Genomic DNA, 24055 nt, shown 5'->3' on the forward strand with positions numbered 1-24055 from the left:
CAAAATGGCACCGTCTCAATCAGGAAGTGGGGAAAACAACTAAGAAGAATAAGTTGGATAAAATTCCTCGTCTCGGTTTCTTTGACGCGAGTCTTCGTACAAAACTAGCCCGTGGGCCCGTGCTTTGGATTGCGAACAAGTAACACGTAAACGGTAAGTGTAATTCGAGGATAATGTGAAAAGGCTACCGACACATCGGCAGTTGCCTAAAACAAATGCGTTCTGGGCAGCCTCTCCTAGGCGCGCACGTTTTTGACGACGGGCTACGCCGCTTCTCCGGCGGCTGCCCTGAGTTATCACAGGGAGAAGTTATCGGTGAACGGAGACCGAAGGAAATCAGAGGAGCTGTAGCAAATAAAAAGAGACAGTAACATCGGCATTGCTGCCTTATCTCCAAGAAAGGCCAACAGCTAACTACGCTAGCTAGTTACTTAGTAATAAGCCATTGCTTTGATGTTAGCTAAGCAGTCAGTTATGTGGGTCACCATAAATACCGTGCCAGCGTTTCTTTAAAGAAGAAACCTATTGGGTGTTTCGTCCACTGTGAAAACTGGAGTTCATCTCAGAGTCAAAAGTCTTATCTGGGACATCTTTACCAAACCACACAGTCATATTATGCCGCTAACCTTCGCAGACTAGATACAAAACGAGCATACCCAGCTGGAAAACGCAGCGATCTATGCTAACCCAGCTAGCACAATTAGCTACCAGAGGTACGTTTGGTATTAGCGAACTAATTTGGGATCTTGCCACATTTCGCCGGCCCTCATCGTTGCCCTTTAGAATAAAAATGGACAAATTGGTGTTTATGTGTAGCCAGCGATAGCTTGCTGGCTCATGCTCGATAGATGTTGTCGTCTGTAGCCCGACTAGCTAACATTAGTGGCAATTACACTGTAACGTAGCTCTTACGCTGCTTTTCCTTTGTGCTGCGCCAACACCAATGTTTCGTTGGAGCTTTTTCTCAGAGAGAGACACATTTGGGCTCACTAAAGTGTGAAAACTTTAAAATAACCCACGGCGACATATTTAACACAGATGTACAACATTTGCACTGTCCGGGAAATATCAGCTGAGGCCGGTCGAATAGCTGGAAATGGACTGTGGTGTTAGGACCTCAGGGCTCATGGTGTTCGTTGAAAATTACTTCAACTCCGGCGGATCTCTTCGGGGGACAGTGATAATGGGACAGGCGGGGATCTAAAGCCAATGCTGTCCTTATAAATAAACTTATCCTGGCAGTCGCGGGTGCAGTGTTGACTGAGTGCATCGTGTTTAGTGCAGGAATGTATCCCCACATATTTTCCTCGAATTTAACAGAGATTGGGCTTCCCTTCATCAGTGCTGGGTAAGAAGAGATTTCTTGTGGAGAAAGAAGTGGCTGCATTTCTTCAAGTCCACAACCGTCCTGTGCACCACTTATACAGTTACACATGCCACCTATCTTCTTGAATTTCCTTGCCTCTATATTTTATTATCAAATAAATACTCTTAAACTTTTGGCTTGATTTAAAACAGGCACAAAGTGTAACCTACTTTGATATTTGATAGTTATCCAGCAGATTGAGTGACATGCTGAAGTGTATACAGCTCTTACTGTCCCCTCCAGATCTTTTTCATTCCTACCAATTTTCACTCTAAATTCCTGTGTGTCTGTGGCCTGCAGCTAAGGCTAGTCAACCTCTATGCAAGCCTTGATATAGTAGGTTGCAGTGGTGGCTCACCATTTTGTAATTACATAATCTCCCCTTATTTCCCCTGTCAGAAGGCTATTTGGTGACTGGGAGATAACTGGAAAGCCGGAATCCTGCCACAGTTTTAGTCAAGTGCCCCCAGTGATGTGGTCAATGGCCTTGGTGTCACTCGCTGTCAAATTCCTCTTCCAGCCAATATAGATTTTAATTGCAGTTGAGTTTTGTTTGAATTGGTTTGTCAACCCAAAGTCGGAAACACGACTCACGTTTTTCATCGTTTCACCAGCACGCAGCATACAACGCTAAACCTTTATTGTTTTTTGATGCCTCTTTTCAGAGGGAGAGAGAGCCCGACGGGTAGGAAAATTGTTCTATCATCTATCTGTTTGTTTTGAACTAGTATGGTCAAGTATATTTAATATTTTAGGAATAGGTGTGACTGCCTGTACAGGGATTTAAGAGCGATAATTGTCTAATCTCTGAATAGTGGTGGTCTGTGAGAATTCAGTTGTATGTTTGTGCTGCACAGTTTCCACTTTTCTAATTCATTACTGTGGCAAACAATTGATGGCTGCATGCCCTGCATGGGCTCTGAAGGTCACAACAGACCTTATCTGTTGATACTGTGTTCAGAACCTGGAGGAACTGTGGATGATACACAAGGCAGGAAAGGAAAGTCAGTCAGTTAGATAACTTTGTTCAGACACATCCTCAAAGTTTTTGTGCTATAAGGATAATGGTTAGGATTTGTATAATGCATTAAGATAATATTGGAATTGTCAGAAAATAGAACACTCTTTTTTGGGGGCGGATATTGGTTTTTAAGACACTCCCTCTCTGAGTGAGCCTTAACAGCTGTGATCCATGGCTCACTGTTGTGCCCCCTGCACTCTGTTCTCCCTTTCCCCTCATCTTTGCTACCCCCTTTACCCCCCCCCCTCCCTCCCTCCCCAATTGATGCCAGTGATAAATCTCATTTATGGCCTGTGGGCTGATTAGAGTGAGAGTGGAGGAGGGGAATCAGGCCTAGGTAATATGTTTGATTCAGTTCCTGCTTTCCCAGAAACTGGCCTTCATTTGATGGTAGTTCATGTTTTAAACATAACATGGATATTTAATCAGAGGAGAGAGAAATAAAAAGTGAAAGGTTTTGCTAATAAGTGGCTATAGTGTTCACATCTGCGCTGTGATAAGACAGAAACCAGTCCTATATGTGTACCTCATGTCCAAGCTAGTAGCCAGACCTGAAGGCAATGCAGATCTCTCTCAAGCCACATAAGAGCTCTGTAAGAGATGATTGAAATGCAGGAGAGCATGCTACTCTCTGGCATTCCACACCACTTTGCCTTATGGATTTCTGTGAAAATAGTGTCAACATCCTTCTGAGAAAGGGAAATGCAGGAAGGGACTCAACCAGGAAAGAAATATGAGATTAATATTAGTGTCTACATTAATGCAAGACTGAATTCTGTGTGTCATTATTCAGTTGTCATCTTGGATTTTTAACCAAGCTCCATGTGATGAACAGGAAAGGGGAAAGAAACTGATATTTGAAGGGCTATCATACAGCATGTGTTGTAAAATATGTTGAGCTATATGTAGTAAAGCAGTTATAGTCTATATTTCATATTATTTAAACAAATGTGAAACAACACACGTTGGACCCTCATTTCAAGGTGGGTTGTTAATGTAGGCTACTAGGGATGAGTCTAGTGTCAATGTTAAATTCATACAGACAGAGGTTATGTTTTGACTGGAATTTAGCAAGTTTACACTGTTTCTTGTATGTCATCATTTCAGAGTGCATTCTCATGTTTCACGCAATGGAAACCTTACTGCAGAACCTTTTTATAAGAAGATGAACATGGCTATCCTTCTAAAATCTGTGCCATCTTTGTAAGCCCCCTGCATGACCACACATATTACAACAGGTTATCATTATCAGCTGTTACAAAGAAGGGTGGAGGCAGTCACAGTAAGACACCAGGGATAGCCAACCATAGCCATACTGTCACTGACCACTGTAATCGCTGCTTGGTGTGATGGCAAAGGCTCATTAGCACATTCTTATGCATTGTTTTAAGCCAGATTCCTTATAATGCCGCATCTTTTGATTTGGAAGTCATTAAATTGTAGGTAGTTGAACTGTCTTTTTGTGTCTATTTGACTTAAAGGAAGTGTAGACATGTGCATATTTGCATTTCTACATTGTCTAAATTTACCTTTAGCAGGCATGCTACAGGATATCTGATTATTTTTTTTAGTACATTTGGCAGCCAGTTTATTTAAATAGGTTTAATTAATTTCACAGGACATGGCCTGACATAATTTTGGTGTTTTTGCACCAGTTTGCTTTCCCTTGTCTTCAACCTATCTGTCACAGTTGTGGGGACAGTGTAGGATGTGGAATTTTTTCAAAAGATTAAATAGATTTGAGCCTGAAGATGATGGATTCTGGCAGGTATTATCACACTTTTAAAATGGTGGTATTATACTGCAATACACTAGTATCATTTGTTTGCATAGGCAGACTGTCAGATAATATAAATCAAAAGTCTAATCAAATCGATGGAGAGAGGATGAGAGCAAGAGGAGAGAGAATACATTAAAAGATGCTGGCAAAAACATACTGGAGTAAAGATGGTTCACGTCTGGTACGACTTAATGTGCATTAATAAATATTGGCAGTAAGTAAAAATTGCCAAATAAGTGATAATGGAAATTATTAATAATGTACTTTAATGATAACTAATTGTAAGGATTTAGCAGCAGGGGTAGAAAATAATATATCAGAGATTTTAAGTAAAGTCAAATGAAGTACTTTTAATTCAGTTCTCTCGCCAGTTTTAAAAGAATGATGTACAATGAGTTAGAAACATTACAATTGAGTTTGTCAGTGCTCCCTGGTGGACGTTTTTCCTGTAACTTTTTGTTACCTATCAGAGGACATATCTGTACCTTTGCAAGGAGCTAATATTATGCAGTGTAAGCACACATAATGTACATAAAGAGATTTCCAGTCCTGTGGAAAATAAGGCTCAGCTGCACAGGAACTCTAAATTAGAGAGTCAACGGGTCACATACAGCACACATTAAGAAGGTGGATTTTGCACACACCAGCTCCAACTAGGTCTACACAGTAGAAAAGAAATGTTCTGCTATAATTTCAGAACAATGTCAGAACAGTGTCTGCACTGAGGGACAAGACCAAAGTGCACATTCTCAAATTTTGTGGGGTTTCATCCAGTGGGCACTTTTTCTGTTTCATTCCGAAAAAGATATACTTATTACAGTAATTAAAGTTTCCAACATTTTTTTTGGTCATCCACTTTTACCTAATTTTCGAGAATGGACTGTGCCTGTCTTAATTTTCGAAATGGTACGTAACTGTAGTAGTATTAGTAGTATTTTCAGAGTATGATAGCAACTGGAGACAATCCCATTAGTCAGCCTAGCTGAAGCCCCCAGATGAACTGAATTGACCTTAGCAAACAGAAGTGGCACAGACAGACACAGACAGGCTCGCTGATGCTCTGCATGTGGTGCAATATTCTCACGCCTGTCAGAATAGTTAGGTCAGTCTGAGTGGAACACAGTACTGTCTTGATATGGACAATGTTAAGGAAGAGATCAGAAAAACAAACTGCTTTTAACTGGCAATTTGCCCTACCGTATTTTACGGCCCTGTGTTTTGTTTTTCCCAAAACTGGGGAATATTTGACAATGCAAGTATTAATTTGGAGAAGGCTTGTATTTGACACGTTTGCTCCAAACCCATTGCAGGACAAGTGGGTGCACAGGATGCTTTCTGAATGGGTTAGGGCAATTTTCGATCATAGTTGAACAATTGGGGTTGCAATTGATATTTGTAAAGTGACCTTTGTCAGGAATACTCTTGCAGCACACATTTAAAATCTGTCTTGTTTATGGCAGTTAAGTTCAGGAGCTCAGATTAACCTTCCCTGCAATGTGCATCTGAGCCTTTGGCATTAACAAAGCCTCCCAGAGTAACTGCGACTGCAAGGGGTGTGTAAGGGGTGAAGATTCAGAGTCAGGGAACCAGCTGCCACCAATCAGTGGCAGGGTCCAACTCAGGGTCAGACTGGGTGAGAGGCAACAGCCTACACCACCAGCCCGCTATGACAGGAGGGCAGGAAGAAGGAAGAATGAGCATAAGAAAAATGGGGACATGGTGACATATACTGGCACATCGCTAGAGTGGGATTGTGATGGAAATAGAAAAACACCAGGCCATTACTGGGGGAAAACAAAGAGGGATAGTGATGGATACAGGAAAGTGGCTGCTTTCATGGAGACAATATATTGTAATAGAGAAGGTGAGAGTATTGTTGGATGTTGGATGACAGAAACGTAAAGTATAATGGTCCATAGAGAATCAAAAGGGCAAGTAAGGGTAGACTGAAGAGATTGTTTCTGATGTTTTCATGTAAAACAAAATGGCACTGCATTTATATAGAGGACAGTGTACCCTCTCTGCTGTGTGAAAACGGCCTCACGCTGGGCGTCCGGGGTGTAAGTGGGTGTACTGCATGTGTTGTAAACAAAAGACTACCAACTTTTCTTTGGTGACACAGGTTTGGTTCCAGCTTGTGTCACTTGATGCAGATCATTCCCCACTTTCTCTTTTTCTCGTCCATTTCCTGTTGCTCTTCAAGGTTTCATATCAAATAATCCGATTTGAGTCATCACATATATGTAGCGGTTTTTCATTAATGCATTGTTTCGTCCCTAATAATCATCATTGCCTACTAACAAGAAATTTCATTATATATTCATAAAGACATATAAATATATATCCTTCATTTATTGCTTGTTTTGCAGCATAAGAACAACGCAAGAATATAGTCTACAAAAACCCCCCAAAAAAACAAAAAAAAAAAAACAACAACAACAAAGCATTTACTTAAATATCACTACATCAAGTCTTGTGTCCTCTGAGTACTTTGGTCGTCAAGGCAAAACAAGCTGTTCACCTAACGAGCTGAACTGCACAATAAATGGAGCTGTTTGCAGTTAGTATGTAGCATCGTCCTTCTGTTCTTAGGAAATTAGATGACAGGAAAACGGGACAAAGAGGCAGCTAAGTGGATTGTTCTCGCTTTGATCTAGTCAGCCTTTGATCTGTTTCTGGTGCATGCTGTTGGTGGTAGTAGAAGTAGAGGGGTCTGCTGTCTAAATGAGCATTGTCAAGCCACTGGAAACTATTGTTTCCTACTCGTCTGCTCTTTGGACCACTCTTGTCGTTGTCAAACTCATCTCAGTTCTCACCTTTCTTTCCTTTTTGCCCCTTGGCCTTTTTCTCCCTCTGCCCAGTTCTGTATTTACCACAACAAAGGCATCCTCCGAGCCACCAGAGCTCAATTATGCTCCCACTTAATGGATAAATCGCTTTAATGTGCCATTCAGCTGGTGTTTGCGGGCACCATGATATTCACCATCATGCCAAAATTATGCTGAATAGCCACTTGCAGTAGATTGATGAGAATCTAATTAAGATGGATTGTTATCCCTGTGTAAGTTGCTAAATCTTTGAACCCTTTCAGTTGGGCCAAATCATTTCAATGACTGCCCATTTAGTCAATGCGATCCTGTGTGCTGTCCCAGTCGAGACAGGCTCTTTGATAAATATTTGAGTGGGTAAAATGCAATAACAACAGGCTCTTAAAACCCAATTTGTTTCCATTTCCCAGTTTTTGATAAGACAAACGGTTCAGTTACACAGTCATTTGATCGTTATTCTCTGTTCAGCGTCCTGCCTGGCTGTTAGGCTCTTCACAGCTCCCTTATAGAAACGTCTATAATACTGAAGTGAAATTCTGTTTGAGAGGAAGACAACAAAGACAGATAGCTAACTCAGGTCTGTGTGTTTGAGTTATGTGTGTGTGTGTGTTTGGACATGCGCGCACACAGGCAATTAAACGCCTTTTGTGTAAAAGGCACTGATTAATAATGTAGACTGTTTTGAATAACAGAGCCTTGTGTTTCCCAGGAATTAACTTGTTCCTTTTATGAATATTTAATATCTGTAACTAATGAAATCCTGCCAAGTAACAGCCCCCTTGCTGCCCTGGTGTAAAGCAGTTGGCCTGGATTATTTCGGACCTGATTAATGGTGATGCTGATCGAGTCAGATTGGTGATGAGTGAGCGTTGTTCTTTGGATTGAATGATCTCCATCAGCCATCTCACACTACCACACATACTGGCAGTTGTGTGTGTGTGTGTGTGTGTGTGTGTGTGTGTGTACTGTTTCAGCACATGCATGTATAGTGAAAAGGCAGTTGTGTTGCTTTTGTTGTTTGATTACACTGCCACCCACAAAGAAATGCCAAACAACCAGAGGGAGACTTGATGACCTTCAAGAAATGCAAAACAACTAGAAAGTCACTGCTGAAATGCATGTGGGTGATGTTACCACATATGTAAGACAAAAATGAGCATCAAATCAGTTTCTGTCTGCATCATGGGACAAATTAAAAGAAAAGTATTCACCTCAAATGTACGGCTATCGGACAGACCTGAAGTCTCTCATTTCCTACAAAGTCATATTGTCACTCGTGGTGAACTATTGGTGGTGATACAAAAGGGGGTGGAATAGACTTCTGCCAGAACATTGGCAAAATTTGGCTTTTTCTCCGTGTCGTACATTCCTCATAGCACTGTGCGACATGCACAACGAAATTTAAAAGGACACTCGTCTCTGGTGTTCATCCTTTACCTGAATGTCTGCCAGGTAAATTTATGGTTGTGAATTATTATATAATTTAATTATGTACATATAATAGAATAAGACTGCTGGCTGGGATTGGCTCCAGCACCCCCTGCGACCCTGACAGATAAGAGGCTGAAAATGAAATTAACATGAAAAAATAGAATAAGACCACTTTTCTAATAATGACGGCAGTTAGTTATTAGTTGTATGTCAGCACTCAGTGTGAGTCAGCTTTTGCAAATGAGATGGCACACGCACCAGGCAGGGTGGTGGTTCTCCTCGTGAGCTTTAATCATGACTTAACAGCTTAAGGAAGTCACACTTCCCTGCATGATTCCCATGTGCTCTGGCTTCCACTGATAGTCAGTAAAGGCCACCAGCGTACAACCAGCGAGTCCATTCTATCCCAGACTGCATTTTCCATCTCACCTACCTTGTACTTCCAAACACTTGATGGGTGCTGTAACTAACAACATAGTAAAGATTATATTATATTAGATTAGATTAGATTTCTTTTATTGTCCCACAATGGGGAAATTCACATTATTACAGCAGCAAGATTTTTAAATTAAGAGATAGAGAGAACAACAAACAAGCAAGCAAACAACAGAGACACACAATAGCAGGTAGTACTACCCATATCAGCAGTTGTAACTGGATAGTTAGAAAAATATTGCACATTGTGTATTGCACAGTATTGTTTGTTTCACAGTATTATTCTTAGTGTGTGTGTGTGGTCTACTGGGGGGGTCAGTCCTGGTCATTAAACAGTCTGACAGCAGCAGGAAGGAAAGACCTACGATATCTCTCCTTCACACACTTGGGGTGAAGGAGTCTGTGACTGAAGGACAGTGCACCGATGGTGTCCTGCATGGGGTTGGAGGCATTGTCCATCATTGATGATAGCATTGCTATCATCCTCCTCTCTCCCACCACCTGCACTGACTCAAGGGGGCAACCCAAGACAGAGACACATACTGTGAGACACACATTGTGTTTTTTGAAGTGACAGAGCTGTGCTGTCTGGTTGGCAGGCACAGTGATTCACCCAGCCAAGTGGAACTGAGGGCCTAGAATGTAGCCACACAGTTTCTAACTAACCAAATCTCCCCCAATCCAATCCTTCCAAAATTTAACACAGTCTGTGCATTTTGCCAGCGCAACACATGTTTAGATGTTTAAAGATTGTGCAACTACTGCTCATGAAATGGACTAGTCTCCATGCAGAGAGTTGCTGCATCAGGCCACCCACAGTGCAGACAGCACAAAAACCAGCAACAACTGTTTGCAATACTTAAAAGGTCAATAGCAGAGTTTCAGGGTTCGTGTTTTACCTAGTCTTTGTCAAAAAAGATGTAGATATTGTATTTAGTCTTGATATAGGCTATAAAGTCAGATAACAAAGAAAACATTTCGCCACTCAGATCTTCACGTGTTTAACAAGACAAGTGCCAAAAAATGTGCAAGTCAACAAAACAAAATCAAAGTCAAAGATCCACATTTTCCCCATAACTGAATGTATTCTTCCCTTTACAATGCCCTGACGCCACAGCATGTGTGAATCAGTAATTCTGCTGACAAATCAACAAACAAGCAGACATATGTGAAAACATAACCTCCTTGGCAGAGTTAATGACTAGGCAGGGTTATAAAAATGATGTGTTTGCTGCATTTTGTTGAATGGGCTCCCTTGTGCTGCAGCAGGCAAGTATTTTCTTTGTCCCCTTAACTGCAACCGTCCTCTCCCCGCTGATAGCTTTCCTTGCCACCTCCCTCCCTTTTCCTCTGTGCAGGTTTGGGGAAACACAGGGTTTTGCTGTTTTCTGGTAATGAGAGGCCTTACAGGAAGGGGCTAACTGGGGCCACTCTTACAATGATCAGTATCGATTATCTTCAGAGGCTTCCTGGACGGCTGCATGTTAGGGAAGAGGGGACAGCAAAAGACAGACATTTTTCGTTGCTAAGAAACGGTAACTGGTTGGGAGAATGAGTGAAGCTATACCATGGCATTGGAAAATAATTGATTGTTGTTAATACATTTTTTGCCAAAAATCAGTTATGGCTTTTCTAATATGAAAGGTTAAAATAATTATGGTCAACGGCATCAAAGAGCAAAGAGTGACAGCACATGTCTACCAAGGCTAAGCTCAAATCATTTAATCTGCTCAAAAATGCATACAACTACTACTCCTATAATAGTGAATAATTCTATTTTTATGATGTACTTTCTTAGATACCCTTTTCATGGTGTAAAAAAAAACAAAACGATGGGATAGACCATTCATTGTGCTTTTAGACTAATACAGAATAATCGTAAGATGTCATTGTTTGAGTATCTGTGTGTAAACTGTAGTTTCATAAGCATCACTGAAACCAGAGAATTCAATACAATTACAAAACTGCATGAAATTTAGAAAAAATACTTATTTCTATTTATTTAAATCATTTTCTGTAGTCGGCTGTGTAAACCTACCTTAACTTGGATGGAAGATGTGCATGTTAAGCCATTAAAATTTGCTACAACCACTCATTTAACCTGGGTTACCTGTGCCCCTTAATGGGGTAAAAGAATACTTTAAGAACACCATGGATAACTTTTGCCTCTTTAACTTTTGACCTAAATTGAAATTGAACTGCATTTGAGAACTGTTGATACAGCCAAGCCTGCGGTGCCCTGAGAGTGTTGCATTCAGCACAGTTCTGCAACACCAAAGAGGCCAGTCAAGGCTCTGAATACACATTCCCAGTCTAATATGAGTTGTCATGCTTTCAGCCGGACTTCAGTGGCTCAGAGCTAATTCATGTTCAAAAAATATCTAATACCCCCTTTGCTTAAGACCTCCTCCCTATGATGTCTGCCAGTTGGTTCCCCATATTTGATTCAGCCTTGTTCGGACAGTATCACACTGGCAGCTTGAGGGTAAAATGGCCTCCCTTTGTGTGTACAGGCTGGCTCTCTCTCTCTCTCTCTCACACTCTCTCTCTCACACACATATACCCAAATGCACACACAAAGGCGCTCTTATTTAGACCTTCATGAACTCTATTAGGATTTATTACCTCAGCTTTGTCCCCAGTGAACACGTCTGGCCCATGTTCCATATTGGGGGAAAACTGGAGGAGGGAATGAATGAAGGAAGGGAGAGGGTAACAGTTTCATTTGTGTGGGTTAAGGAAGTGTGACTGACACTGCACAGGTATGCATTGTGGAGTGTTGTAAGATTGAATTGTTTCATTTATAGAATATCTGTTTAGCTTTCAATCTTAAAACAACAGTATTCAGTTTAGTTTTTTTATGTTTTGTACATCTCTGCATGTACTGGGGTTGTGAGGTAAACCTAATTTCATACACATTATTCCAATTCATATTTTCATGTACATATATATTCATATACATATCAACATTCAATGGTGGGCAGCAAAAGAACAAGCTTCCAGTTTTTAACACAATTATTTGACCTTGAAACAATAGCAGATGATAGTCAGACAGTCAAAATGGGGAAATCTAAAGCAACATGGTACATCCTTGCCTTTATATATCAAATATTTTTCAAATGTATGTGTTTATATGAGGGAAAGATACATGAGTGGGGAACATGTTGGAAATGCAGGAAGTCTCATGTCTGTATCCAGACAATCTGGTTTAGCCAGTTAAACTTGTCAAAATATTGGACAGGCCCTGCTTGAGTTGTAACGTACACATACACAGTTGTTTGTGACAGAAAGGGCCTTGCGTGCTAACTAACTGGTTGTGCTTCTGGCTATACCTTATATGACATATGCTGCTGTAGGCCTCCTGCAGTGATTCTAATTGGTTTTCCAATCAATGTGGAGGCATCAGTGATGTAAGATGACAACCAGCTAATGAAGACTGTCAGTCAATGACAATATAAGAGTGCAAAGCCAGTTAGAATCAGTGCTGAAGTTGGGAGACAAATGATTGGACAAATTTGGTTCATAAGCTAATTATATTAGTAATACAGTAATAGCAGTAATTATTAATAGTAATTTGTAACTGTCCAACACTATTTAGATTTTTTTTTTGTTTATAATTTTCATGTCAAAATCATTTGGTCTTCCTGTGAAATGAATTTGCGTATTTATCTTTAAAGTCAATGGCACTTATTAGACTTTATGCTGTTACTGTTCTGTGTTTACAGTTAATTAAATTTATTAATGACGTGGATCACATAAAATTCTCATTTCCTTTTTAGAGCAGTGTGAAGGTTTTGAAACGACTTTATAATTATGCAGGTGGAACATTTTTCAGTTTTATTTGGTATGTAATCTAACAATAAAAAAATAAAAAATACATTAGCCACACCTTTGCTTTACATTTTGTGTCTTTCTGTAGTTTCCCTTGTTGCGTTTGTGTTAAATTATTAAGGTCAAGGATTTTCTAGACTTCCTGTGCATGTCTGGTATTTTTATGGGATATTAATCACTGTGTTTTCTGTTTTGTTTTTTGTTTTTTTTCCTCATGTCTCCCTTTCCTCTACACACCCTTCATTTCCACTGTCTTCATCAGGTCATGGAGAGCATCTGCCCTTGTTAGAAGTACAACCTAGGACACAGCCAGCACGTGGGTGGGGGTCAGACGGTGTGTAGCCTAAGTCAACTGGAGGTCATGTGTGAAGCTGTGTTCTGATGCCCACCCTCCCCTCAGCACTGGACATGGACGGGGAGAACTACCTGCATCCAGAGGGCCCTCAGCTGGACAGCAGCTTGTTCTCTGTGGCCGCCTCTAACATGGAGGTATATTGTTATATTTGTTTGCATCCATATGCATATTCACTCAGCCGACGTGTTCTTTTAAATTGCAAAAAAAAGATGGGTATTACATTTTTGATTTGGTTAATTCAGCATAGCTTTAAATAATCTTGCAACGTTTTGTTAAAAGTAATGATTGGACTAATTTTTCAAGGGATCATTTTAGTACTCAAAATTTTATTATCCAATAACTGTAGAGCAATCCAATTTTAGTGTTAGATCTAAAAGTATTAAATAGCAAAAGTAAACTAGATTATTCACACAGTTCTCCCCGTTTCAGCATATTCAAGAGGACAGGTGAATATGCATTGGCCATACTTAAACTTAAAAATGCAAGACCTTAATATTTACTACCAGTCATTGTGTAGGTGAGATTTTTGTGGTAGAACACTCATCTAAAAATATATGAAAGAGGAAGTGATCCTGCTTGTGGTATTATTCACCAGGCACAGATGCTAATGAAAATTTTTCCATTTTCAATGTTGAAGAGACCAAGTATTCACAAGTTCGTGTCACACAAATCACTTCTACTAGTATCAAAGCAATGTAAAGTTTGATGTGCCAAGAATTTTTAAGATATCTGCCATTGAAAATTCTGCCACCACATTATTTTTCAAGGAAATAATACTTTTGAAATAATTTTAAAATAATACTTTAATGGGTAGCATGGTGGCATAGAGGTAGGCTCTGTTGCCCCAAAAAGGTTGCAGGTTTGGTTCCTGGCCTGGGGCCTTTCTGTGCGGAGTTTGCATATTCTCTCCGTGCCTGCATGGGTTTCCTCCCACCGTCCAAAGACATGCATGTGTAGGTTAATTGGTGGCTCTATATTGTCCATAAGTCTGACTGCAAATGGAACCTGGAAAGGGATAAGCAGTTGAAGATGAATTAATAAATGAATAATACTTTAACAAAGTTTGAGGTCTGTTAACCCCTGCAGTAAATGGCTATTTACAGATATTCATGAGAATTTTGCATATCTAACCACATGTAGTTGAAACTATCTACCTCAAAGGATACGTGTTTTGTAATTTGCTCCCAGTTACCATTTAAGGGAATGCACCATAACACTGATACAAAATGAAGGCGGCTTACTGTCTAGCATCAGTAGCCTGTGGTATTCTGACCATATGGAGCATAGAATGCACTGGTGTGACTGTTATGGCCATGATACAAATTCCAAGGTAATTTTTGTTGTTGTTTTTCTCAATAGATGCAACACTGAGTGACAAACACTATGTCTGTGTTGTTCATCTTTAAAGACTACAAAGGAGCCCTGTTGCACTTCAGTATTATATTTTTATGGTTTTTGCAAAGTGTGACTGTCTTTCATTTCATGTGTTTTAGAGTTCAATATATGCGCCCCCTGTATCCTGGGGATCCTTTCCTCAGCAAGCTGGATACAACATACACTGCCCTATGCAATCTGGGAACCAGTAAGTGTATAAATCTATATTTTATCTTGTGTTGAATTGTCTCAATTTGTCTCCATGGGCCCCATTTGATATGAACCCATTATTGCATTCTTGACACCTGGAGTGACCAAACACAAATAGTTCATATGTGACATTCAAAACTAAACCATCTAAGCATATGATTGTGGATAGGGGAGGAGAGAAGAAAGTCAATTCAGCTCTTTTTTTTATTACCTCTGCTCATTGAGAGGTGTTTGTTTCTCTTACGACATCATGTGTATTTGTCAAAGGCTCAGCAACACCTTCTCTGCATTAGCCATGTGGAGTAAGCAGTTTGTCAACCATGCAGCAGCAGCAGCAGCAGCTGCAGCCCTTGTTGGTTTCTACACTACATCCGCTAAGCCACAGTGGCACTGCGGATTACTACAGCTCAATGCACAGCGTCATATCAGTGTAGTTGAATAAGAACATGTTCAACACATTTTCCTACTTGACTACAAAATAACAGTGCTTCAATGGTGGTCTGAATTTTGCTTTTGGAGATATTTGAGATTCTTGTCAGGAATGATAATGACATAACGCAAGTCTGAAGAAGAATATGTGAAGGTTGTGTAAGCGGCAGTGAGTCTGCTGTAGGATGGTGCACAAACTACATAATTGTGTGTTTTAGTAGAATCAAATCAAATCAAGTCAGATTTATTTGTATAACGCCAAATCATAACAAAGTTATAAAGAGACCTCGGGCAGATCCAGGCTCAGTGGGATCTGCCCGGTTGGGTGGTTGGTTTGAGAGAGAGAGAGAATCTTTTTTACACAATGGTGAAAGTCCCTGTGAATCACATATTACTCTTGTGCTACAGGTTTATTTTTTGTCATACTGTGTGTCATATGTCTCGTTTAATCCTTAAATGTGTCATACTTAACATAACTCACAAGCTGTTTCTTTTTGCAGTTGTATTTTGTATTGTTTTGAATTGATGACGTGATACCGCAGTCTGTGGTTTTCAAGTTAAATCAAAATAGAATTTTCTGACATCAAGCTGGTTGACTACTGTCTCCTTCTTCATCTTATGGTGTTACAATATGATCAAAATTCTGATGATATTGCTGATACATTAGCTAAAATACAATAGCTCTGACATAATGTCATACATTTCTTGTCCCAGAGTTACTAAGCAGACATGTTTTGAGTTCTTTAAACAAACCAGGGCTATGGTTATGAGGTCACTCTTTTAAATTTTTTTAACCGAGAAAACAGGACAAGTCTTAATGCGCTTGTTCTTATTATCTCTTTTTGTCATGAGTTGCCATCTCTACCAATTTCTTTGGGGCTTTTCTTCTCTTTTTTGCGAAGAGTCTCTTCTGAGAAGGTAGTACGTAGGGCTCACTAGAGATGCTGTTTTTAATGGCATGATTTTTAGTTTTTAAACACTAAGCTGGGGCTTTAAATTGGGTCACTTGATATTGATGCCAGTTTGTGGTTTCATTTTGTTTTAAACGGAGATTCTGTACTTGTGAAAGAAAAGATTGAGAAATCCCCTGTCAAGTGTGCAGATGACTGTCTAAACCCTTCAATAGGGAATCACTAAAATAGCTTAATAACAGACAACAGCAAATTCCTAAATAATAGTAACGTGTCTGACCAAAGGGCTGTACTTTGGTTTTGGTACAAGCTGAATACAGAAGCTCCAAACCAGCAAATTGGCATTTTCTTGGGATGTAGAAGACATTATTTCCTCTCCTGTGCGCATTCATCCTGGTGACTCGCCATGCACCTCACTGAGAGGGGAGACACAGCAGAGACTGTCTCATTGCCAATCAAGCAGTACACTGCAATCTTGGTGCCAAGGATAACCCTGAGTCATGCAAGCCGGTGCCTGCCTGCTGCACCTGCGTTTGCACCTGTGTAATATTTTTTCAGGAAACACAATTAAGAGTAAGACAGAGAACCACTATCACTCGTATCATTCATGCCAGCCAGTGTTGGTAAGTGTTGTGCATTTTAATGCTACAACGGGCTGATCTTGCACAGCCCTTTGGTCTGTTGTGGTAGTTTTTAAATGTGCTTTATAAATAAATTTGACTTTGACTATCACGTCCTTTAGTCTTCCTTCAAAGTAAACTCTCTCAAACTGTGCTTTATCGGGAAAGCGATTTGTCTAAACTGAATCAAAAAAGGTCTATAGCCCTACACATCACTTCATCTGTCGCAGCTTCCCCAGTCACGCTCTGCCACTCCCATTCTGCAGCCATGGTCACCTCATGCTGGTTTTCATCTTCAGACCTGACGTCTGGAATTTACATATTTAAATCCAGCTTGCTTGAGTCCAAACAGAGGACTATGTCACCATCTACCCCTAACAGATCTCACTGTACAAAACATTTAATGCAGTTTAATGCAGTTCAAACCTTTACAATCATCATTATGATAATCTCTAATGGACAACTAAATATACAGAGTTTTCATGTTATGTTTTTGTTTTTATGTTTTTATCACAAAGTGTAAAAGAGCAATCACTGCCGTCATCTCTTCAACAAACAGCAGTAGTAGTTTGTGGTAATGTTAATTTCCATACAGAAGGAGCCTGGATGTTTGTTTACAGCAGAGCATTAATGTGATTTTATGTTTTTATACCTTGGTTATCAATCTGGTTGATTATTTGGCAGTACTTATTGTTAACATATTTCTTTGACATGGAACACAATAGCCCACATTTCGATGAGATTTTCTGAAGAAACACCAAAGTCTCTTTCTTTTACCATTTTCGTTTTGATGCAGATGGAGAAGAGCATTTGCGGTATTCCCTCTCCAAAGTTTAGTTTGAATTGCAGTCTTCTGTCATCATGTTATTTACTGTTTATTAGGGGTGTGCCAAAAATCGATTCATATGAGAATTACGATTCTCATTTACTATGATTCAGAATCGATTTAAAATGTCCCAAAATCGATAAAAAAATTCCAATTAAAATTTTTCCCATACTAATTTTTTTCTTCAATTTTTAGTTTTTTATTTAGATTTTTGAGAATTACGTTTTTTGCATTTTTCGCAACGCATTTTCCTGACATACGTTCCTTTTTATTCCAAAAAAAAAAAAAAAGACCGGGTTCCAGTGTCTCATCTGGTCTGGTCTGATCTGGTCTAGTCTCTACTCTCTGCAGGGGTCCGGTCTCTGGTCTAGTCTAGTCTCTAGTCTAACATGTTCAAGACAAGACATGTTCCCCCACCTGGAATTGAACCGCGACAGCGTTAACCACTATTCCACTGTGGGGTCACCACATACATTTACATCAAGTCACTAATTAACCTAGAAATTATCTGCTGCCTGGGCTGGGAATCGAACCTGCAACCTTCTTATTGCGGGCCATCACCACGGCCATTTACATCATGTCACCAATTACCCTAGACATAATGAGGTGTCCCTACTGGAAATCGAACCACGCCCACTACACTCAAGTCACCACATTCATTAATTAATTCATTTATTTATTTATTTATTCGTGTATCTATTCATTCATTCATTCATTCATTCATTCATTCATGTGTAAGGGGTCGTTCATTATTTTATTATATATATTATTATATTATATTGCTTTTATACAACAGTTGCAACAATCCATCTAAGCATGGATAAATGTTTCAAACTTTATAAATGTAAAACAGACACGTCATTGTCTCAATTTGTCATTCTTTCTTGCAAAAGAGACTGGAATAGATCATGAGGACCCTTTGCACACCCTTTGAATCAGAAATCATTATGAATCAAATTATTTTGAATCGAATCGTAGCCCCAAAAATCAGAATCGAATCAAATTGTGAGAAAGTAAAAGATTTCCACCCCTACTGTTTATACTACTAATTTATAACAAGGTGTTTGGTATGCTACTGCAGAAGGAGCACTGTCACATTTATAATCATGTTTGGTTTTCTCTCAGTACTCAATTTTAGAAACCTTTTCTTTTCATATCAATATAAAGATGCTTTGAGTGTTGAAATATAGCCTTTTTGTTGTTTCTTTATTTAAAAATTAGAAACAAAACTGAGCTGAGGATTTAATTTTAATCACTGATTGTCCTATAGACAGCTTTGGCAACCACCCAAAAGCTAAAAGTTTAGGGTGCATTTAGCTATCGGATGTTTAACTCCCAGCCAGCCAGGCCATTTTCAGGCTTGTGGGTATTTTGCATAAAGGTAATGATTGTCATTTTTCCAAAGTGACAGAGGCAGCAACATAATGGTCTTATCTATTTCTCTGTCCACATTTTTACAACACTGGGTCATGTCTGTCTTTGTTTTTGCAGTCACTTAAGGAGATGCTTAATAAATTAACCTGGCCTGACGAAAATCCAAATGAAATAGTGTGCACAAATAACAAAGTTCACGTTAATTATCTGTACTCAACTACAGATTGTCTAGTATTGGAAAGCCACATGTAGACAAACAGTAAGTCAATCACCTCCTTTGGCCACGGGCCGCTAATCAGCTTTGTGCTGTTGGAAAGCAGCTGATGAAGGCCTGCCAAGACTTCTGCTGTAATGATATCACTGTCATATCACTGTTGCCTAAAACACCAGAAAGGGGATTTCCAGTGTTGATGATTGTTACCTTTTTCTGTGCTCTTTGAGAAATAACCATTTATTTACCAGTATGAGCATATGAGCCTTTTCTAGTTTACAGTCATCACTGATGACTATAGTACGTAATCATTCTGCTGCAGGTGCAGACTGTTCAGATTACTAATTAGGAATGTGAAAAAGATCATTTCCGCTTCACAGAAACAGAAATCACGAAACTATAATTTTGTTGAAAGTTATATATTTTGTAAATATACTTAGTGTCATTCATTCAGCGTGTTTTTGCATTTGTTTAGTCTAATCATAATAAAAACTGTGCATTGTTGGAAGATAAGAATAATCAAGGTCTGAAGCAAAAGGTGCATCAACATTACACCCTAATCAGGACAATAACAGTTAAGCTGGATTTTTCCACAACAAATATTTGTCATATTTAACCTTTTTATTCATGTGATTGTTGTAACTAATCGGAGAAACCAAAAGTTGCCAACAAAAAACTATTTATTTTACAAAAATGTCTGCATTAGTAATCACCACTGAACATTTCAACGTGGAGGTGATTAAATATTGAAATCTGCTGTTGTGTTTGTTTTTAGAAAAGCAATAAAAGCATTCCAGGAAAGCCATTGTTTGTGGACTGGCTTCTACATGCTGTCTTATGACTGCCCTTTCCCTTGGTGTTTTGAACTGAAATCAATCAGTCTCACTGATCTCTGGCCTGTGCTTGAGGACACAAAGCCAAATCCTCTGAATAGCGTTTGCCAAGCTCATTCCCTCTAAGCCTGAGCTCTGGCACATGATTGGGTGAGAGGAAAATGAGATGGCAAGGCAACAGTTCAACCTTGACAAAGATTTAGTTTTGCTTTCGCTATCAGCGCAGCCGGTCGTTTTGTTACAATGATTTGTACTCAAAACAAAACCTGAAAATATCTCAATATGAGGTCTGTAGATATCAGCACTGGGCTAAAGAGGAATGCTTTTCATTAACAAAAGGTGGATATGTGATCTTTACGCAGGTTGGGGCAGTTGTTATTCTCTATCTGTATTGACTTTCTCGAGACTTGTATCTGTGTTGTCTCTCTGCATTTTTTTTTTTTTTTTTTTTTTAAACTTCTAGCACCTAGCACCTACCTACAGTATGTGCATGTGTTTCTGTCCTCCTCCTTTTATATTTGAATGGTGCTGTATATTTTAAGATATTTATTGTTAGGTACTTTGATTAAGGAAGAGCCTACACAGTGACTTTACTGGTATCAGCCCATACCATCATCAAATGATTAGAATGAGAAAAACTGAAAGTGTACTCACCTGTTAAGTTTGTGTAATGTGTTGGAATTTTTGAAAAACATGGTATAATGTCGTATTTTAACGTTAGAGGACTGTATCTGTTGTATGACTACACATAGATCACTAACTAGTACTGTTTTGACTGTTCCACTGGATTGCATGAGTTGGTTTTTAGTGAAGACTTTCATTTCACTACTGAGGCTGCTTACCATACAGCAGAGGTCTGTGTCCTTCCTTGGCTGTAGTAAGGTGTAAATTTGAACGAGGGTAAAGAAAACTAAAGAATGTGACAGTTTTATTTGGATAAGACTAAAACTCTTCTTTCTCCCCCACAGGCAATACCACTTGAGCAGCAGCACTACCACCACCACACCGGATGTGCACATGGACATGTACTCGGGATTCCATGACGTAGACTTTTCTAGCCTCAACCTCCCCAGAAATGGAGATTTCCCCCAGGTTGGTTCTGTATGTCTGCTGTAAATGTTTGCAATCTTTATATTTGCATTACACACTCACTGTCAGGCCACAAGAGCCAATATGAAAACATTCATAGCTACTCAGACTCAATTTACCATGGCTCCTACCTACTTCTTTCATCTCAGCCTCTGTGTGTATTCAGCTCAGCTTAATTTACCATTGAGCAGTCTGATTAAAGCCTTGTGTTGTCTAGACGACTGCAGTAGTACCAGCCCCATTCCTGTCAAGGCATGTCATTAATAAGACACTATAATTTAACACAGTTTTTCCTTGACGCTTCCACACTGCTTCTTCAGGAACTAGTGCCAAATTCAATCTTGTTTTGATTGCTTCTCAAACTAACATATGTTTCTGGAACATTTCAATAATGTACAAATTTTCTTGAAAGGTGTTTTTAAGCATTTGTGCATGAAAGGAAGGAACTTTAAGAAAAGGACACATTTCTGGATGGGAAATGCTTAAACGTGGACAGTGAGGGACAGGTGCAGCCTTCTACCCACGCACATATTTACCCTACCAATACAGATAGTTACAATCCATCATTTGCATTTTCTATTTCTGTGCACTTTTGTGCCCATCCAGCCAAGTCCTTTAGGCTGGCTTTGTATGAATAGGAGCAAATTGTAATGACACAGACCAGTGAGTTTCTAATCTGGAGCCTATTTGGGCTGAGCTGATGAGTGCTATTATAGAACTATATTAAAACACAATATGCTATGATGATGAGTTTTAAAGAAGGGCAGTCATGGGTTACCAGGCAGACTGGCAATATGTCCCTCATGATTAGCCTGTCTGACAGTAGAAAATGCATAGCAAATTAGGTTTTTTTTTTTTTTTCTAGGTTCAACATACGGCCAAAGCTGTAGATAACAAGATGCAGGGTGTAATGTGACTGCAGTTAAAGCAATCAACCTTGAATATATATATTTTTTCAAAGAATTTCATTGCATAATGAATGCTTCTCATTTTCTCAGTTTGAACAGTTGATCTGGCTTTAATGTCTCTGCTGTGTGAAGTTGGAGTTGGAGTTGAGTAGGAGTGATTTTAGAATAAACGCACTGGTAGTGGTACTGACAAATGTCAACAGTGAGGTCAGTGGATTATCCAAAAAAAATCCAGATATTACATCTGGAAAGACAACTTCCTGTTAAGTTGCAGTGCTTTTGCAACCAGAAATAAAATCCCATTTGATCAATTGCAAATATCCCAAAAAAGTCTTCTTATACAGTGGGGTCTCAATGTCTAAAAGCATTTTTAGGGGAGTTGACCCATTTAAACTCAAATAGAAACTGAAACAGCACTGTTTCAGTTTAAAGTAGCTTGTTTATACTCAACCAGTACTTTACTACACTACTATGTTCTATAAATGAAACCACTATGAATCCATTACTAAATAATGAAACTTATTGCAACATAAATAAACATTAAAATTATCACTGTTAATGTTTATGTTGTTACTGCACAGTTTATCCACTGGATTTGAATATAATATCAATAAGTTGTTTCACAACTGTAATGGCAAGGAATAAATTGAAATATAAGTATGGAACAAACTACAACAAAATACTATGTATACGCAAGTTTCACATTGAATCGTTTTCCATCAACAGCTATGTGTCATAGTATTTTGTCTCTTGGAGAATAAAATAAGATAATCCTTTCGTGAAGTGTTGAAAATAGCACTATCACAGCAGCAAAAGAAAGAAAAAAACTGTAAAATGTCAGTATCCAAAACATACACACATACACATATATATATATATATACACTTGAATTACCTTATCCAATAATTCATATAATTGAATATTATAAATTACTGCATATTAGATATATTGCACAAATGTATCTTGGTTACTGCACATATTAGGGATGGGACAATCATGGATTTTGAGGGAACAATTATAGTAAGAGAAATCTCAGTATCACATTTATCATGATTATTATAGATTTTAGCGGTATGAGTATAAGCTGTCCTTCATGTCTAATATTTTCATTGGTTTTTAAAAATCTATTTAACATGCACATGTACACACACACATAGACATACCTCAGTCATAAACTATGCGGTATTTTACTGTAGTTAAACTGTTTGTGCCCTTAGATGTGAGATGGTGATCATGTAGATGTTCTGCAAAATTAGATGAGTTAGACTCTTTGGCTGCAACTTTCATGTGGCAGGTTTAGTAGAGTGTGTGGCTGTGCTCTTTAACAACCTACTGGTTATCTTCCTTTTAACCAAAATACTCCCACACTAAGAACTTCACCCTGGTGGATAAAATTCTTCCCTCTGTATGTCATTGTTCCTGTAGCCGCATTGGCTTCAGTGGCAATTTAGCCGGCACCCACACAATTTTATTCCATTCCAGTTTCTGACAAAAAGCAAACAAATAAACAAAAGAAAAAAAAAAAAAAACTAGAAAAAAAACCCTGTATATTCTGGGGAGTTTTGCTGAAAGGCTTTTGTTCTGGGGACAGTTACTGCAGATTGCTAGACAGTGAATTTGCAATAATGCCCTTATTTCTGTGGACATAATCACTTGACTTGGTATTGCTCAGACTCACCGGTTGGGTATTTGTGACATTTTAAATTGCAGTTAACAGTAAAACCAGTTAATAGTACCATCTCTATGCACATTGTGTATTATAAGTCAGTCACTGTTATAAAAGCTCATGGTTAAATTTTTCAATTCATTAAATCTGATGTTCGGCAACAAATTCAGTTTGTTCGGCAAATTAAGTTAGGTCGGGTGCACTGTGGCTGTCAAAGGAACACTGATGAAATTTTTTTCTGAATATGACTGCTTACTAATTTCCACAACAACAGTCCCTTCAGTTAGATGTCAAATGTGCCATTAGATCTATTCAACATTTGTTGCACACTCAAATTTCCACGTCACTGTAACCACTTACTGTATAGTGAAATTATCATTAAGCAACAGTAGGGAAGCACAAGTAGACAGAAAATTACACATGAAAGTTTCACTTCTTGTTTGGATCCAGGTATCTGAATGAGTGTTATGTGGAAAAAAAAAAAAACAACGGGGGAGGGGTGTTGAAGAACACAGGAACAAACATACATGACGGCCTTTTCTACACAAGAAACTGAT

At 38.9% G+C, this 24055-nt stretch overlaps 1 protein-coding gene across 1 annotated transcript in view; it reads left to right on the plus strand.

Moving 5' to 3' along the window:
* The window catches only part of sbno2b (strawberry notch homolog 2b), a 53209-nt gene continuing 29154 nt past the window's right edge, over nucleotides 1–24055 (plus strand). The window contains exons 1-4 of the mRNA XM_029499401.1: nucleotides 1–153; nucleotides 12955–13181; nucleotides 14541–14629; nucleotides 20804–20927. Of these exons, the coding sequence (XP_029355261.1) occupies nucleotides 13074–13181; nucleotides 14541–14629; nucleotides 20804–20927 (321 nt within the window). The 5' untranslated portion in view covers nucleotides 1–153; nucleotides 12955–13073. The remainder of the gene's footprint in view (nucleotides 154–12954; nucleotides 13182–14540; nucleotides 14630–20803; nucleotides 20928–24055) is intronic.

This window comes from Echeneis naucrates, chromosome 4 (genome assembly GCF_900963305.1).
Source record: "Echeneis naucrates chromosome 4, fEcheNa1.1, whole genome shotgun sequence".
Classification (NCBI taxonomy): domain Eukaryota; kingdom Metazoa; phylum Chordata; class Actinopteri; order Carangiformes; family Echeneidae; genus Echeneis; species Echeneis naucrates.